The 15,510-nt window shown below is 40.6% G+C and overlaps 1 protein-coding gene across 4 annotated transcripts in view; it reads left to right on the plus strand.

Annotated features, from left to right (window-relative positions):
* Positions 1-15,510, plus strand: part of ECPAS (Ecm29 proteasome adaptor and scaffold) — a 65,655-nt gene that overhangs the window by 24,740 nt on the left and 25,405 nt on the right. For all 4 annotated transcript variants that reach the window (XM_068926665.1, XM_068926664.1, XM_068926666.1 and 1 more), the window contains 14 exons: positions 177-226; positions 787-853; positions 963-1,085; positions 2,187-2,290; positions 3,230-3,353; positions 5,677-5,757; positions 6,282-6,510; positions 7,074-7,165; positions 8,895-9,029; positions 11,158-11,323; positions 11,716-11,888; positions 12,449-12,550; positions 14,121-14,244; positions 15,214-15,359. In XM_068926665.1, the coding sequence (XP_068782766.1) occupies positions 177-226; positions 787-853; positions 963-1,085; positions 2,187-2,290; positions 3,230-3,353; positions 5,677-5,757; positions 6,282-6,510; positions 7,074-7,165; positions 8,895-9,029; positions 11,158-11,323; positions 11,716-11,888; positions 12,449-12,550; positions 14,121-14,244; positions 15,214-15,359 (1,716 nt within the window). The remainder of the gene's footprint in view (positions 1-176; positions 227-786; positions 854-962; positions 1,086-2,186; positions 2,291-3,229; positions 3,354-5,676; positions 5,758-6,281; positions 6,511-7,073; positions 7,166-8,894; positions 9,030-11,157; positions 11,324-11,715; positions 11,889-12,448; positions 12,551-14,120; positions 14,245-15,213; positions 15,360-15,510) is intronic.

The following is a 15,510-nucleotide window of genomic DNA, read 5'->3' on the forward strand; positions in this document are numbered from 1 at the left end:
TTGCTATGTGATGCTTTTCTTCTTGGATGTGAGCATTTTGTTTTCCAGGATTCTTCATCCACAGAAGCCTATTTGAGATGTGTGGAGATAGGATCTGAAGTAAATGTTTAAGCAATAGATGTACCTTTATACGTTTTGGTTTTTGCTGACTTACGTTTATCGTTTTATCATTCAAGGATTCCAAACTGCTGTCAATGGCATATTCAGCTGTTGGAAAACTTTCCAGGTAACTGAAGTGCTTAGGTCAATATAGCTTTTCCAAAGTAATCTGTTAATTTGTCAGCAGCAAGCCTTGTGCCACATGGCAGTTTTGCAACTGAATGTACGCTACAGAGAAAAAGCATTCTCCTTTGACATCTCCAGAATGAAATGCTTTGTTGGCTAATGGCTTTGCTTGCAGGGATTAGTGGCAATTCATGAATTATGCACAGAATTTAAGAAATGGCTCCACTTTCTGGATTGCCAGAAACGTAAATTTAAGGAATGTATAGCAGAGACTAGAGGGCAGGATGGCAAGCGGTATGTTCAGAAACAGACCTCTGTGCTGGTGACATAAGTGATTGTCAAGATATTCATGAGCAGAATATCTTGATTTCTGACCTGTGCTGAGGGGTGCTGTGCTCTGTGGTGTAAGTGGATAAGGTGTCTGTCAGCACAGACAGAAACTGTCTGTGCTGGCCGTGTCTAACAGTTAAGATGTGGGATTGGGGGGAAGACCAATGAAATGTGGAGCATTTCAAGTAAAAAAACAAAAATAATTTCATGAAAGCAATAATCTTGTTTCAGCCGAATGCCTCAGCTCTTTACCAAGGATATAGCACTGGTGCAGCAGTTTTTTGAAGCTTTATGCAAGGTAGGTGTTGATGTGGTTTTGGGAAAAGTTTAGTACTGTGTGCTGTTTTTTCTTGGTTCGTGTCACTGTGTACTGAAAGTAACATGAAAATCTTGTTTTTGTATTACAGGAAGAGGCTGATACCAGGCTCGCCATTCAGGAGGCCTTATCTATGATGGTTGGCGCGTATAGTAACTTGGAAGGAGCACAGTGTACTCTGATGGAAGCTCTGGTGGCTTCCTATCTAATAAAGGTATTTTCAATGGAGTCAAAATTAAGTAGCTTTAAAAAAGAGCTTTACTACTTAGTGCTTTATTGGTTTTGGGCACAGTTGTGTGCTTTTGGGACTGTTTTCCCTTTTTTATTGAATGTATCGCTGTATCTTTGTTGGGAGGGTTCTGTATGCTGAGATGAAATATTTTTAATGTGTGGCGGTGGCTGGAATAGTGAGAAAAATGCAGTTTTCTAATTCTGAAAATTAGAAGAAACAAATGTTCTGCAAGTGCGCTATATGTCTCGTAGTCTCGTCCTAAGAAAACTTGACGGAGGAGTAGCTCCTTCAGGTACAATATCTTGGGAAAAGCTCCATGAAGCTAGGAGTTTGGTAGAAAGGATCATTCACTACCAAGTGGAGATTTCAGTATCCAGTATGATTTCTACCATTGTAAGATACCTGAAGACCTCCCCAGGACCTTAACCTTGACATACAGGAAAACAAATTTCACTGTCTTTCTTACTCGTGTTTTGCTTTTGAATAAGAATTTCCCAGGGGTCTGGGCTTGGGTTTTCAGAATGAGTGGCTATTGTGTATGGCATGTTTACATGGGCACTCAGGGTGACCACAGAGGTGTATATATTTCTAGTGGTTCACCTGTAACCATGTAAGCTATATTTTCATACTGGGGACATTTTTGCCTCTGTACTCTATTGATCTAAGTCTGAAGGCAGTACCGTTTTAAGGCGTTCTGAAACCAGCAAAGAGAATGACCTTCATGAGCTAATTTTTTTTTCCTTCACTGATTTTGCTGCTCCTCTGTGGAGTTCTGTTTTTTGTGGACAGCTTCTGGGTGTCATTCTTCATTTCAAAGTTGGTTAGGTAGGGCAGTTCAGACGTGTAAGAACTAGAGACACCTAATTTATGATTCCCAGAAGTGTGCATATATGTAATTAAACATTTAATTCTCCACTTGTGTATAAGTGAAAAGCTAGCTGCTTTTCTTTTCCCACTTTCCTGTTTCGGTTGCGATGGTATCAGGAGAGTAGAGCTGGAATGGTGAGTTACAAGATGTGAGTGCCCCTCATTAGAGTGTCCATTTAAACTCAGCCACGTATTTGTGCGTCTGTTCTCTTTCAGCCTGAAGTTCAAGTACGTCAAGTGGCTGTGAAATTTGCTAGCACAGTGTTCCCTCCAGATCATATCCCTTCCAGATACTTACTACTGTTAGCTGCTGGAGACCCGTGAGTGGTTTTTAATTGCTTTTCATCCAAATATATGTGTAAGGTAACACTGAAAATCAGATGTGGTAGTTTGGAAATTGGGCTTTATGTAGTGGCTTTCTTGACAATCCTGTGAAGTAGTATTACTGTACCTTACAGTAGTCTTTGGCTTGGATTCTCTCTCATGGCGTTTTTCTTATTTCAGGTGAACTGCTGTCACTAAAGCAGTATGCGCTAGTGATCCAATTGCAAAGTAAAATGCGTTAACTTAAATCCCCTTTACAGTGGCTAAAAATTATTTTTTCCTGGTGAATTGTGGCAATCTGTTTTTAACTTATATTTGCCGAGAGTCAGGAGCATGCACGTGTGAGAGTGGTCATCCCGTGCTGAGAAGTAGGTGACTCATTAAATCACAGTAATCATTTCATTTGTAATTGTCTGTCCCTGCCATTCAAGCGGGTTTTTTTAATCAACTTTAAGTGCTCAAGTTTTGATCTAGGTAGCTATCACATAACTAAGGAAAGCTAAACAGACCAATTGCAGTGAACCTCTGTTGTTGCAGAGAATCAGTCCTGTTTCAGGAGCTATTCTTCAGCTAAGCAGATAGCAGTAAACTTGGTAGGAGTGAGCTAAAGTTTGAATATGTGAAGTGATGGGGAGGAGGACAAGAGACAAAAACAAGGATTTGGGAACCAGAAACTGGTGATGAACACCATCAGGATGTACGAGGTGCAGAAGTGAGCTGCTCTAGACTGTTCTGCAGAGGCCACTCACTCATCACCAGCCTTTTTCTTCCCTAGAAGAAAGCAATTTTCTGAAGTCACTGCAGAGCTTTTTTCTTTTTCATTTTCTTTTAAAAAAGCCACTTGTCTCCTGAGCTCCACAAGATATCTCATTGCTCATTAAAGGCCATTTGTTCTGTGCAAGTAACATGTTATTTCTCCTCTTTTTTTCTGAAAGGCGGGAAGAAGTACATGGGGAAGCTCAGCGGGTGCTGAGAACATTTCCTGGTAAAAATGAAAAGGAGAGTGCTGGGAAGCAGATGCCTTCCTTCCCTGAAATGGTCCATTACATCCAAGACAAGGTACAGTTCTTCTGTCCCAGTGAATCACAAGATTGATGCTCAGGCCTGTAAGTAAGGGCTGTCTGGCCTCCTCTCACAGTTCTCCTTCCTCACCTCCTAAAGAAGTAGTATTAGCTGAAGTCAAAGTGAAGACCACATATAGTATAAAAAGAACCACACTGCCAGGATTAGCACTTATAACTATAAATGATCCTTTGGCTGAAGGGTAAGTCTCCAACGGATTATTCTGCGCCAGTGCAGTTTGTGCAGATGTGCGGAGGGAGGAATCCAGTCTTCAGTGCTGACAGTCCATCATGTTTCACAAACACAGTTTAGTCACAAACAAGTTCTTAAAAGGATAGGTAAGTCACTTCCTTGATAGGCCAGAGAAAAACAATACTATGCATAACACAAAAAAAGGATTTCAGACAGGAAAGGAGATACTGGAACAAATAAAGAAGTCTGGTTTGCTAACTCAAAAGGCTTTAATTATTTATCTTCATTGCAACCTGTGTAAATAAGGGCCGTATAAGAGACCTTTCATGAGTCTAGTAGTATGCTTGAGCTGGGGGGTTGGACCAGATGATCTCCACAGGTCACTTCCAATCTCAGCTGTTCTAGATGCGATTCTGCCTGTGTGTGAAATGCCCAAAGCCATACTCATTTGTATCTTCACTGTTTGCGTTGAGAGATTGCCTGGAAAGGTGTTACAGTCCAGTGGGTGTTGCGCACTTCTGGGGGCTTGTTGAGCTACAAGGAAGACCTGAAAGATCACTGTCAATACCTTTTTTTTCCCTCCCCTCTGATAATCTCCTTCTTTAAAAATGGAAGTATCAGGCTGGAGCTCATCTGGTTTTGGGAGAGATCTTTGATGGCTAAACTCTTAGTTGAGATTTTTTTTTTTTGTGAAATGACATACGTTACTAGTGCTGTGGTTTACTAGTGTTTGCAGTATTTGAATCTTTAGGAGAAACCTCATTTTGTCCAAAATACTGGTTACTCAGGTAGATGTAAAAAAATAAAGAAACCAAAATTCAGAGTTTTAAGTAATACTAATAATTGGTTGTCCCCTCTCAGTTTATTTTTTAAAATTCTCTTAGCTTTTGTAAAGTTACTAAATTTCTAGGAAGCAGCTTAGTCTAATTAATTACTGAGAAAAACAAGATATCTTTGCTCTTGTACATATTAAAAAAATTTTTTTGAGTACTTTTCAAATCTTCCCTACGTGTCCTGAAGGCACATAAAGGAATATACCTCAGTAATTTTTTGTTGGTCATCTCAAAGTGTTAATTTGCACATGTGTATCATGAGTTATCTGCAAGTGTTGGAGATTTTTCAGAAGTTTATATGTACTGCGTGGTGCAGCAGGCCAAGACGTAAAATGGCTTTCCTGCATGACTGTGATCCTTTTTTCCCTCTACAAGGAAGAGTATTTGAAATCAGAGTAGGGCCTAGTTTGCTAAATGCAAAATGGAACCAACTCCTTCAGCAAGTCTTCTAGTTCATTATTTAGGGCATTCACTAATGGTTCTGGATGTCATTGAGGTTTTAGCTCAGCAAAGGATCTAAAAACAGATCTGAGGATCTCTTAGTTTCTGTACAGCAAACATATGTGTTTACTCGCACACGAGGCTGCGTTACTGAATCCAGCCCTAGCGCTAGTGTGTATATTGTCTAGAGAATACCGATACACGTCTCTGGAGCGTTGGTACTGGATGTCATTGGAAGTCTTCAGTTTTCATGTTTTTCTGTTGGAATATTCTTGCCTGTCAAAGCTAGTATTTCCATGGAAGTGAATTACTCACCTGCTGCACCAGCTTGTCACCTGGGAGGCTGCCAGGCAGCAGAGTCTTTAGTCTCCCTGGTTCTTGGTAGGTGGAGCACACCTCCCAAGGTGTCCACCTCCCAGGGCGAGGGAAACCTGGCTACTCAGCAGCCTCCCCGCTCCACTGCAGTTTACAAGATTGCTTGGCTGCTGCTCACCTGTGGAGATTCTGAATGTGGAAGTTTTGGAGGTAGTTTTTAAAATTCAGAAACACCTTTTTTGTCTTGGTGGGGGTTGGGGGAATGTTGTCCCTCCTCCAGCCTCCTGCCTTTCCCTTTCATGAACTCAGAATTTACATTTTTCCAGTTCTAATACAGAGGTAAAATTGATGGCTCTACAGTGTGCTTTGGGTCTTCCAATCAGGTGTACAGTGCCTTTTTTAAATAGAACTGTTGCATGTTTTCACCGAATAGTTGGAGGGTAACCATACGCGTGCATCAGCAACATTTTGATGACGTTTCTAGTATCTGGGCTATTCACATGCTGAATACTCTACTCTTAATATACTCTGTTGTTTAGGCCTCTCACCGAATGAAAACTCCAGCTAAGTATATGACTGGAACTGCAGCCTTGCCTTTCAATCCTGCCACGTTTGGGGAGGTAATTGTCAGTATTTCACTTCCTTGGTTATGTGTACCATTATTTATTTAGAGGGCTAAATATATAGGATATATAGGAGGTACAGGAGGCTAAAGGAACATTATCATAAGTCACCCTACCTTCTAAACTTTCTCAAATAAGCAGATGTTGGAAGAAACTCTGCTCACTTTGTTCATCTGTCCTTAAACAGGTCTGAGCAGGATTTTTACAAGGGTTGGGGGGAATGTTTCTGAGAGGGCTGTTTTCTGAGGTGTACCTAACATAATAGCTTCTCAAAGGAAGTAGCTGGCCATCCTGTATAGTTTCCCATCATGCTCCTTGAGGCCGTTCTTCTGCTAGCAGGTTTCCTGGCTTCACTGGGTTGTAGACACAAATTCAGATATGATGCAGGATCTGTATTAGTGATGCACTGGGATGAGGCCTGCCAAACTGGTGCAGAGTACAGGCTGAACTACCTGAAAGAGGGTTGCGTCCAGGTGCTTGTGCACTCATGAGAATCCTGTGTTTTTCTCTTCTCTGCTTAGATTGTCCTGTACCTACGGATGTGTCTTGCTCACAGCGCAGGTGTGGTACCAACTTCACAGAGCTTGGCAGATATGCAAGATCATGCTCCAGCCATTGGGCGTTACATAAGAAACCTCATGGCTGGTGACCACATATCCTTCTCTTCCTCATCCTCTTCAAAAAGCGGAGAAACTAACCCTGTGCAGATATATGTTGGCCTTCTTCAGCAGCTGTTATCTGGGGTTGGAGGTGAGAAGCTATGTGCTGCAGCATGTTTAAGAAAGAAAAGGAAGTCGGTCGTGAGAAATGAGTTGTCACACCCAGTACTTTGAATTTGGCGTCAGCAGTCACCAAATTGCAACACAGCTATATCCTCTCCAGCTTAAAGTGTTCCCTCCTATACTACTGTGTAGGCTGGAGAAAGTAACATAGTAAAATTGTGCCATCCGTTGAGATAGTGCTTTAAAACTGTGAGGCTACTGTCTGTATTTTTACTAGCCTCCTCACCTGTGAATGCTTCCTATGTTCTGACTTCCTCATTTTCATCAGAGCATATCTGAAACAAGGGTAGCCTTAAAGTACTTGAATACTTATAGAACAAATTGCTGCCAGAATGTTTGCTTCTGCTAGTTTGTCTAGTGTCTCTAGGAAATATTAAATCCCACTGTTCCATATTATTTTGTATCTCTAGTTAATTGCAAATAGATACTTTAAAATGCCCCATGTTTCATACCTCTTTTTATCACTGATTGTTACATTGCTGTAAATACTGCATTTTTTTGAAATAAATTGATTCTTTAATGACTTTTTAGGTTTGCCAGTCATGTATTGTCTCCTGGAAGTTGTTTCAGTATACCCGGAAAAACTAGCCACCAGATTCATAGACAAAATGGATTGGATAAAGGTATGTTGAAAACTCTTTGGTTTGGTTTGGGTTGTGGGGGGAGGCTTAGCATTAGCAAAATCTGGCATTTTCTCCAGGTGGAATGGAATGTTATTTGTAAAGCATGCACTTAATTTGAAATCTGATATTCCCTTCCTCCAGTAGACAGCTTATGAGATGCTATATGAAATATGCAAGGGAAAAGAGTTTTTTGGTTCTTTAATAATCTTGTTTTTCTACAGTGACCTACATGTTCTGGGCAGTTTGTCTCGGTGATCCCCTTGGAGTAGTCAGTCAGTAGTTTTCCTCTTGATCAGAAGATCTGTTAAGCAGCAAAAGAAAAATGAAAACAAAATTCAGCAAATTATTTAAAAATGGGGATGTCCCATTTGGCGGATGTGAGTGAGTTGCTTCCCAGAAAAGGAGAAAAATTAGATCACTGATTGTTTTAGAGCCCTTTCTGTGCAGGTTTTTTTTTTTTCCCCCCTCCCCTGAAATGGAAGCCAGATAAACTAGAGCGCACTGGGGACTGAGCCAAAGAGAACGCACTTTTCCTTGGATTTTTTTCTCAGGCAGATGCCTTCTTTTTTATTATTCTCTTTAAGCATCCAGAATTTGCTAACCTCTTACAGATTGCAGAGCCTTTGTTTTCAGTAGAGGTTCTGCCCTGAAAAAAATAGTGAAGCTAAATAAGAATGAGAATGTGTTCTGATGAATTCTCTTGCTGTTATCTGTGCCGATGCACATGTCTTAAAATGTCTATTTAGATGCATGTATTGAGTTTCAAAGAAGAGGACTTAAAACACTCCTTTTCAGTATTGCTTATCCTTTGCAGGAAAACTTTCTTTTTCTTTGGCAGGGTATCCATTTGCTAAATTGTACTTACAGAGATGGTAACTGATACTGCCTAGTTCCAGAAATATTGTCATAAATTAAACCTTGTGTGATTTTACCTGGCGAAGTGGTAGGAATGAGGGAACAGGTCTAGCGGCTTGTCAGAAGTCAGCTACATGATGTGATGTAGGTTTTGAGTTGAAACTGGAGTTCTCTTTTCAGGAGCCTGACAGATCTCAGTACTTTCTTGTTTGTTTGCTTATCTCTTTTTTTTTTTCAAAATCACTGAAAAAATCATTCAAAATCTTAAGTATGAATTTTTCATGTGAAGGTGTTGTATTATGCTTCAGACTAATAGCAGAGGTAGGGTAATATATTTAAAAAATGGCCTGAGGCTTCCTGAATGTAACTTTTTAGCAACCTAGTTGTTCAAAGGTTCTGCATACAAAGTGGATAGATTCATATTGAGTACTGTGATTCCTCGCCACATTTCTTGTATCACCATGGAATTAATTCTCTTCAGTTTTTTTCTCTTTGATTGATAAAAGGAAAATTGAAGCCTCTTGTAACTCAGGAAAAGTAGTTATTTGCAGTTCTGTAGGAGTTTTTTATTTTTTTAAGCTCAGTTTAGATGTGATGTCGAAGCTCTTCTCTGAAGACAATGAGGACTAGACCTCTTGTGGCCAGTAGTAATCTTCCTCCAAAAGATAAGAATCAAGTGCAGCAAGCGCTTTGCTGACTTGAAGGCTTAGTTTGTTACTTACGGATAATGCTCTCAGCATGAAGAAAGGCTTCAGAATTAATTACTAATTATGTAGTTGCATGACAAGTGTGCTTATATATGGGAACAAGGTATGAACAGATTGTTTAAGAAGCTGATTCCACATTTCTTATTTCTTTTTGAAAATTTCCACAGAGCCTGATGAACACGAACAAAGAAGAAATGCGTGAGCTTGCAGCCTTGTTTTATTCCGTAGTGTTGTCTACAATGTCTGGTGATGAGCTTAGGGCCTCTATAGAGCAGCTGATCAAGATGACGAAAGACAATCATGTGATTATCTTTCTCTGTCTACTTCCTGTTGTTTTTAAAGTGTCACTTGACTAACAGAAAATCTGGTTCTTGCTTTTGTCTAGGATGTATTAGCCTTACTGTGGGTATAAAATTAACTACCTGGCTTCTAGTTGGATGATGGGAAGGGGTTCTTGTTGTAGGTGGGTGATCCCTGAAGCTATTATTGAGGTTAGTAAGAGGATTTTCTAGAAACAATGCTCATAAGCACAGCTGTCATATGTTCACCAGCTGTAGTAAGCTAAATGTTCTTTGTCCCCTTGATTGGTAATGGGTCATATTACTTACTTCAGACAGTTTGAGTCCCTACTCATGAGCAATTAAAGGCACCCAGAGAACTAAGAAAATGTTTAACTTTTTACTCATCCCCCTCCCCCAGCTCAGCCGTAGCACCTTCATGGCTTCCCATCACCTCAGGGCCTTTGCTAGGGAAGGCCGGGCTTCTTTCCGCCCTCACAATGGACTGGTTAGCAGCTTTCCACCTCCTGTAACTGAATGCTCAAAGATGGGTTTTCTTTCCCTCCTTCTGGAGCTCCTTCTCCCTCACCTTATTTTTATCTCTGGATTTTGCCGCTACTAGAGAAGGAGTCATGAAAACTTCCTTTCTGAAAAGAAGTTGGGTGTATTTCTTTCCTGGCATGTCTCGAATTCTGAAAGCTGTGGAAGGTATTAGCATTTTTAAACTACATTTCTCCAGAACTTTTTTTTTAATCTCGTTTTCTCTAAAGGACTTAATTGGCCCCCGTTTTTAGTTTCAGATGATATATACTCAAATGCTGAAAAGAAGTGCTGATCGTTTTGTTTCTTATTTAACAGACACGAATTACTTTAATTGTGTGAAAGTTGAGTCTGGGATCCCAAGCCGTGTCATTGCTTATTGTTACTTAGGTACAGCTTCTGCAGTTACAAAGCCGTCACAGAAGGGTCTCAGCCCCTGACAGTTGCTTTTTGCCCCTCTGTTCTTGCTTATCCAGTAGTCTGTGAAGCCATGCTTGACCTTTCACAGAACGTGCCTTAAAATAGAAAGGAAAATGAAACCTGAAGTGAAAAACAAAACAAACAAAAAAAAAAAAAACGCATTTTTGAATTTGTCAGCTAGTGTGTCAGCTAGTGCTCTGATTCAGCATAAACTTACAAAGTCAGATAAATCAATACAGGTAAGGGTGTAGGGCAGTGATCTTAGGTGGCTCAGTAGAGACAGTGGTGGACCGTAGCTGAAGCAGAGAGGAGTAAAGGGCCTGTCTTCACCTGGCTTTTCTGCTTGTGAAACCACTGCAAGGAGCCGTCCCTGGTGGCAAAGCAAGTTTGAGATTCCCATCCAGGCAGCAGAGGTGCGCTGATACAGCTTTCTGCAGAGCTGTGGCAAAAACAGACCACTGAACTAATCTGAGTGTAATCCCCTGCCTCCCTCTCATTTTTTCATTAAGGCTGCATTTCAGTTTCACTGTCTTATTTCTGTACTAAATCATTTTGCTAGAATTCACCTGTGGGAGAAAGCACCATTGTTAAATATTCTCAGTGTCATATCATTATTGGAGAAATTAATATTCTTGATATTTAATTGTGATAATTAGGTTTCACAGTCTGTGGCCTACCGAACTGCATGGAGGTGCTACCTTCACTGTTAGTAGGTCAAGTGTTTTTGCACTCCAAGTAATGCAAATCTTGAGTAATTGCACTTCAGCACTGCTTTTTATTCGAGAGTAGAGTCTATCCCCTTAATCTGAGTATCTCCAGTTTTTAAGCAGAGACAGTGTAGCAGTATCTTGTTTCCTCTCCAAAACACTGTACTTGAACGAGATCTGATGGGGTGTTTTTGCTGTAGCCACCAACAGGAAGACTTTAGGAACGTGAGTTCTGGTGATAAGTTTTTAATCTGTCTTTCTAAATCTATTAGGAGTTTTTAAAATTATTCTTAAAGCACTCCATTCATCAGAAAGCATTAGCAATACAAAACCGTCTCTTGCTGCATTATATGCTAAAACTCAGAACTCTTCAGGGTGCCTTTTTAGCTGGCTTGCCCATATATGCTCTTAAATCAGTGCTATTTGCAAAGTGCTGCTGCTTACTTTGAAAATGAGATTTTCCGCATTGTTGGTGTTGTCTGTAGAGCCCGGAGGTCCAACACGGCTCCTTGTTGGCTTTGGGATTTACAGTAGGAAGATACTTGGCCAAAAGGAAAATCGGATCAATGGAGCTACATGATATAGAACCACCAAACACTGCAGTCATGCCGGAACAAGGACAGCTCATAAAGTTGACGACAGAGACAATAGGTAACTTTCCACTTGAGACTTTGTTGCATGTGACAGTTGCTTTTCCGTCACCCCTGGCTGAGGACACTTCTATGATAGTCAGCCTGTAGATACGTCATCTTGAATTCACTTGTCTAATAACATTTTTAAAGACCGTACATTCTGTCTGATCCAAAATATGGACGTAGGCCATCTCCACAAGATTTCAACAGACTTTTAGGTCACAGACCAGCACAGCACATACAGGTGTGGTGCCACTGCCTAGACTCCTGTCCTAGCCTAACGCTTCCTTCCAGCTGTAGAGGAGATAGGAACTTAGCTTCTTGCTTGGGTAAAATGTAAGTGCCTGCCTGCCTGCCCACTGCTAAGTAATAACACAAAATCCAAGTCATCCTGTTTGCTTTTTCCTGTAGGTTCTTTTTTGGACAGCACCTCACCCTTCCTCGTGGTGGCTGCTTGCACAGCTCTGGGGGAGATTGGCAGGAACGGCCCTTTGCCAATCCCCAGTGAAGGCACAGGATTTACAAAGCTGCAACTTGTTGAAAGCTTATTGGCCCGAATCCCTTCCAGCAAGGAAACAAATAAGGCAAGATATTGTAATGTTGTTATGATTCTTGTTCCTTTCTGGAATACTCCGTCGCCAATTTCATGTGTTGTCTACCAAACTCATCCTTTGATTATTAAAGGAGCTCTTACTAAAGCTAGTTAGAATTATCATCAGCTGTAGCGAGTCAGAATTAGGCTAAGGGCTTTCGGAAAATCTAGTGTTGTCTAACTCCTGATAGTGTGTCCTTTGTACCTTCCTAAGTAGGAGCTCATGGGATGAAAGTTATGAAAAGTGATAATCTTAATTAAAAAAAAAAATCAGGACGATCATCTCTTACAGTGGAACAAACTAGCCTGGAGAATAATTCTCAAAGGTAGCAAGACATTTGTTTTTTTTTTTTTTTCTCCTATCATATGGAAAAGTTGTGTTTTGGAAGGGAGGTGCAGTGATTGATCCGGTAAGTTTCTAGCATGTCTAACTTCTGGCACCTTAGGTAAACTTCATTAAGGAGGTGGGAAGGAGTAGTTTAAAGTGTATCTTCTGGACTTAGAGGAAAATGATTGGTGTGATTGGTGTTTGTTTATTTGCTTATATTTAAGATGAAGGAACGAGCAATACAAACATTAGGTTACTTTCCAGTGGGAGATGAAGATTTTCCCCACCAGAAGCTACTGTTGCAAGGTTTAATGGATTCTGTGGAGGTGAGACACTAATAACACATTGTTCATTATACTGCAGCATGTATTCCTATTTGAATGCTGTTTAAGTGCTCCAGGGCCAAGTTTACAAGGGGACATTGAGCTGTCTTTTTACAATAGTGCATCTAGATTTTTTTAAGGCTGGCTAAGAATAGAGAGCTGAGGTAGATTTGGGGCTTGTAAAATGTGGACATAAAATATTTTTGAATTTAAAAAATCTGCCAGCTGAGGTCTCTATCGCAGCCTCTGATATAAATATGTCCTCCCATTTAGGAGGGCTGTCTGTATGTGTAAAATGATAAGGGCTTGTATTAATGAAGCCTTAGGTCTGTCTGTACTTGGGCCTTCAAAAGTACCCTAAAAGTTAATAGTGTAAATACAACGTTTTTTCTCATTAGAATGGCATCCACCGATGTACCTCACTTAATTAGCAGCTTTATTTCTTCATCGGAAGCTTTGTGTTGTCCAGTCTGCATGCACCAGGGTTTATTTTAGTGCACTGTGTTCCTTCATAGCTGCTTCACGTTACTGCAGCATGCAAGGCAGCAAAATTAAATAGTCAGGGAGCTTTTTTTAGTGTTATTCATTTACAGTTTGGTTTTACCTTTCTTCCTTAATCGCACTGACATAGGATTCAGTGTTGTAGAAGCAGCTAGCAGAACAGGCTAGCTTTGGTGCGTCATCTGGTCTGTTGTAATCAAACAAGCAAAAATAGTAAGAACATTGTGTACACATTTACAAAATGATGTTTCTGAGTGCCGTGTTTATCTCCTGGAACTGTTCAAGGACATTACAGCTTTCTTTTTAAAATATGTACTTGGAAAAAAAAAATCATCTTAGACTGCAGGAAGCCATGGGCTTACTTCTCCAAATGCCTGAGCATTTTCTGCTTCCACAGAGTTAAGGGAATCAATCTGGAACATACTCAACAGATATGGAAACCAGTTCATATGGTTAGAGATTCATCATAAATAATGACAAGAAGTGGCAGAGTTCTGCCTATTCTCTTCCTGAGGGCCTTAGGCAATCGTGCAGAGAGAACAGAAACAAAGCAGAATTTTTGCTCTGTCTTTTCTTATGTGGAAAACAAATTTATTCCTCTCCTAGCAATGATCAGCTTCTGGATGGAACTGCAGGAGGATCTTTCACTACTGCTTACATACTGCTTAAGGGAAAGTCACAGTAATTTAATTAGTAACTGGTAGTCCTGTTCTCACTTTAATTTTTGTTTGTATTATTTTGATCCTATCTCTCCATTTTCTTATGTTCACTAATTTGAACTTGCCGAGAGACTGGCAAATGCTCTGTAGGAGCTGTGTTGTAAAAATGGGTGTGGAGATTTTAGCTCTCATCAGGTGTTTTCGCAGTTTGGACACGGGCTCAGTTTCCGTCAACTTCAGTGGGGCTGGGCTGCCAGAGAGTTTCAGAAGCTCAGCAAAAATGTGATCTTATTGCAAATTGGTGCTGAGAAGTGGGGTAGAGGGAAGAGACTGCAGTTTTGTGGAGAAGCAAAAGTTTTACTGTTTATTTAATTAGTACTGTCAGTCACTGAGGTTCTCTTGTGTGTTTTCAGGCCAAACAAATAGAACTGCAGTTCACCGTTGGTGAAGCTATTACCAGTGCTGCAGTGGGAACCAGCTCAGTGGCTGCACGTGATGCATGGACAGTCACAGAGGAGGAATATATCCCTCCTCCAGGTAGGCCTCCCTAATGCAGAATGCTACAGTGAGGAATGTAAAATCTTACCGTTCTGGGCCTAATTCATAGTGGAGGAAGTAAGAGACATTTTACATTTGTTACTGCACAGTGCTCTGTGTTTTGCAATATTGGGTGATTTATGCATCCTAGGCCATCTAGTCAAAGGGTAAAATACTTTATTTCACTTGCTGTTTAAATAGTTTCTTGATGAAGTCTCATCCCTATTTGACACTGCATTTTTTTTTTAATTTTTTCACTGTAGTTTGCTGCGTTGAGTTAGTTTGAGATTTGACACGCAAAAACCTTTTAAAATAACATTTTGAAGCCAGACTTGGAAAACAGGGTTGTAAGGTAAAATTTCAAGTCTCTTCTCAGCAACTTGGGTTGATATGATTAGTGACATTTACATGAGGTGCACTCTTCTGCATATCTATCTGACTCTGGGTAGCTTGTGTAAGGACTGAGATTCTGGCCTCGTTAAAGTATGAGAATGACAAAATGCTAGCTCCAAAACAGGCAGATGTAAATATCAGCCTCAGCTGGGCAGACAGGTACTTAGCATTTTAAGGGAGAGTGGTCTTAGATCTCAACCGTACAGAAAGCTGAGCATGTGCAGAACTTGGTGGAGTTTGCTTTTCTTTCAGAAATTTTGAGTCCTCCCAACAATTAAATGTAGTCCAGTGAATCTTCTGCAGTCTGAGAACTGCACTACTTGTAGTGTAAAGTGAACTTTACACTACTCAGAGTGCTGTAAGGGTGGGAGGGTTAGGAGGCCTCTATTCAGTGTTTTTTTTCCAGGACAAAAACTTTTCCAGTGAACTGAATCAGCAAAGGTGAAGATGTCAGCTGAGTACTCATGTGCTGATTAGGTTTTCCCCTGCTTTTGCACATTATATTGCAATTAAAAATAAAAGCGGCTGTTAGTTAAAACTCCTCCCTTCCCCTACCTCTTTTTTTTTTTCACACAGATGTGAAAGTGAATGATGTGGTTCCCTGGGTTCTAGACCTTATTTTGAACAAGCACATTATCAGCCCCAACCCACACATTAGGCAGGCAGCCTGCATCTGGCTTCTGTCCATGGTGAAGAAGCTGAGCACACACAAAGCAATTAAGGTAAGAAATATGCTTCTTTCAAACCACTGGCTCCTCGTCCCTGCTTTTGCTCCTCACTTCCTTTCAGTACCTCCCTTCCCCTTCACTTCCATTTCCCCCTTTTCCCAGTGCTGCTACAGTCCTTACTGAGATCTTTTTGACACATGGCTTG

Source organism: Struthio camelus, chromosome Z (genome assembly GCF_040807025.1).
Source record: "Struthio camelus isolate bStrCam1 chromosome Z, bStrCam1.hap1, whole genome shotgun sequence".
In the NCBI taxonomy this organism is placed as follows: Eukaryota; Metazoa; Chordata; class Aves; order Struthioniformes; family Struthionidae; genus Struthio; species Struthio camelus.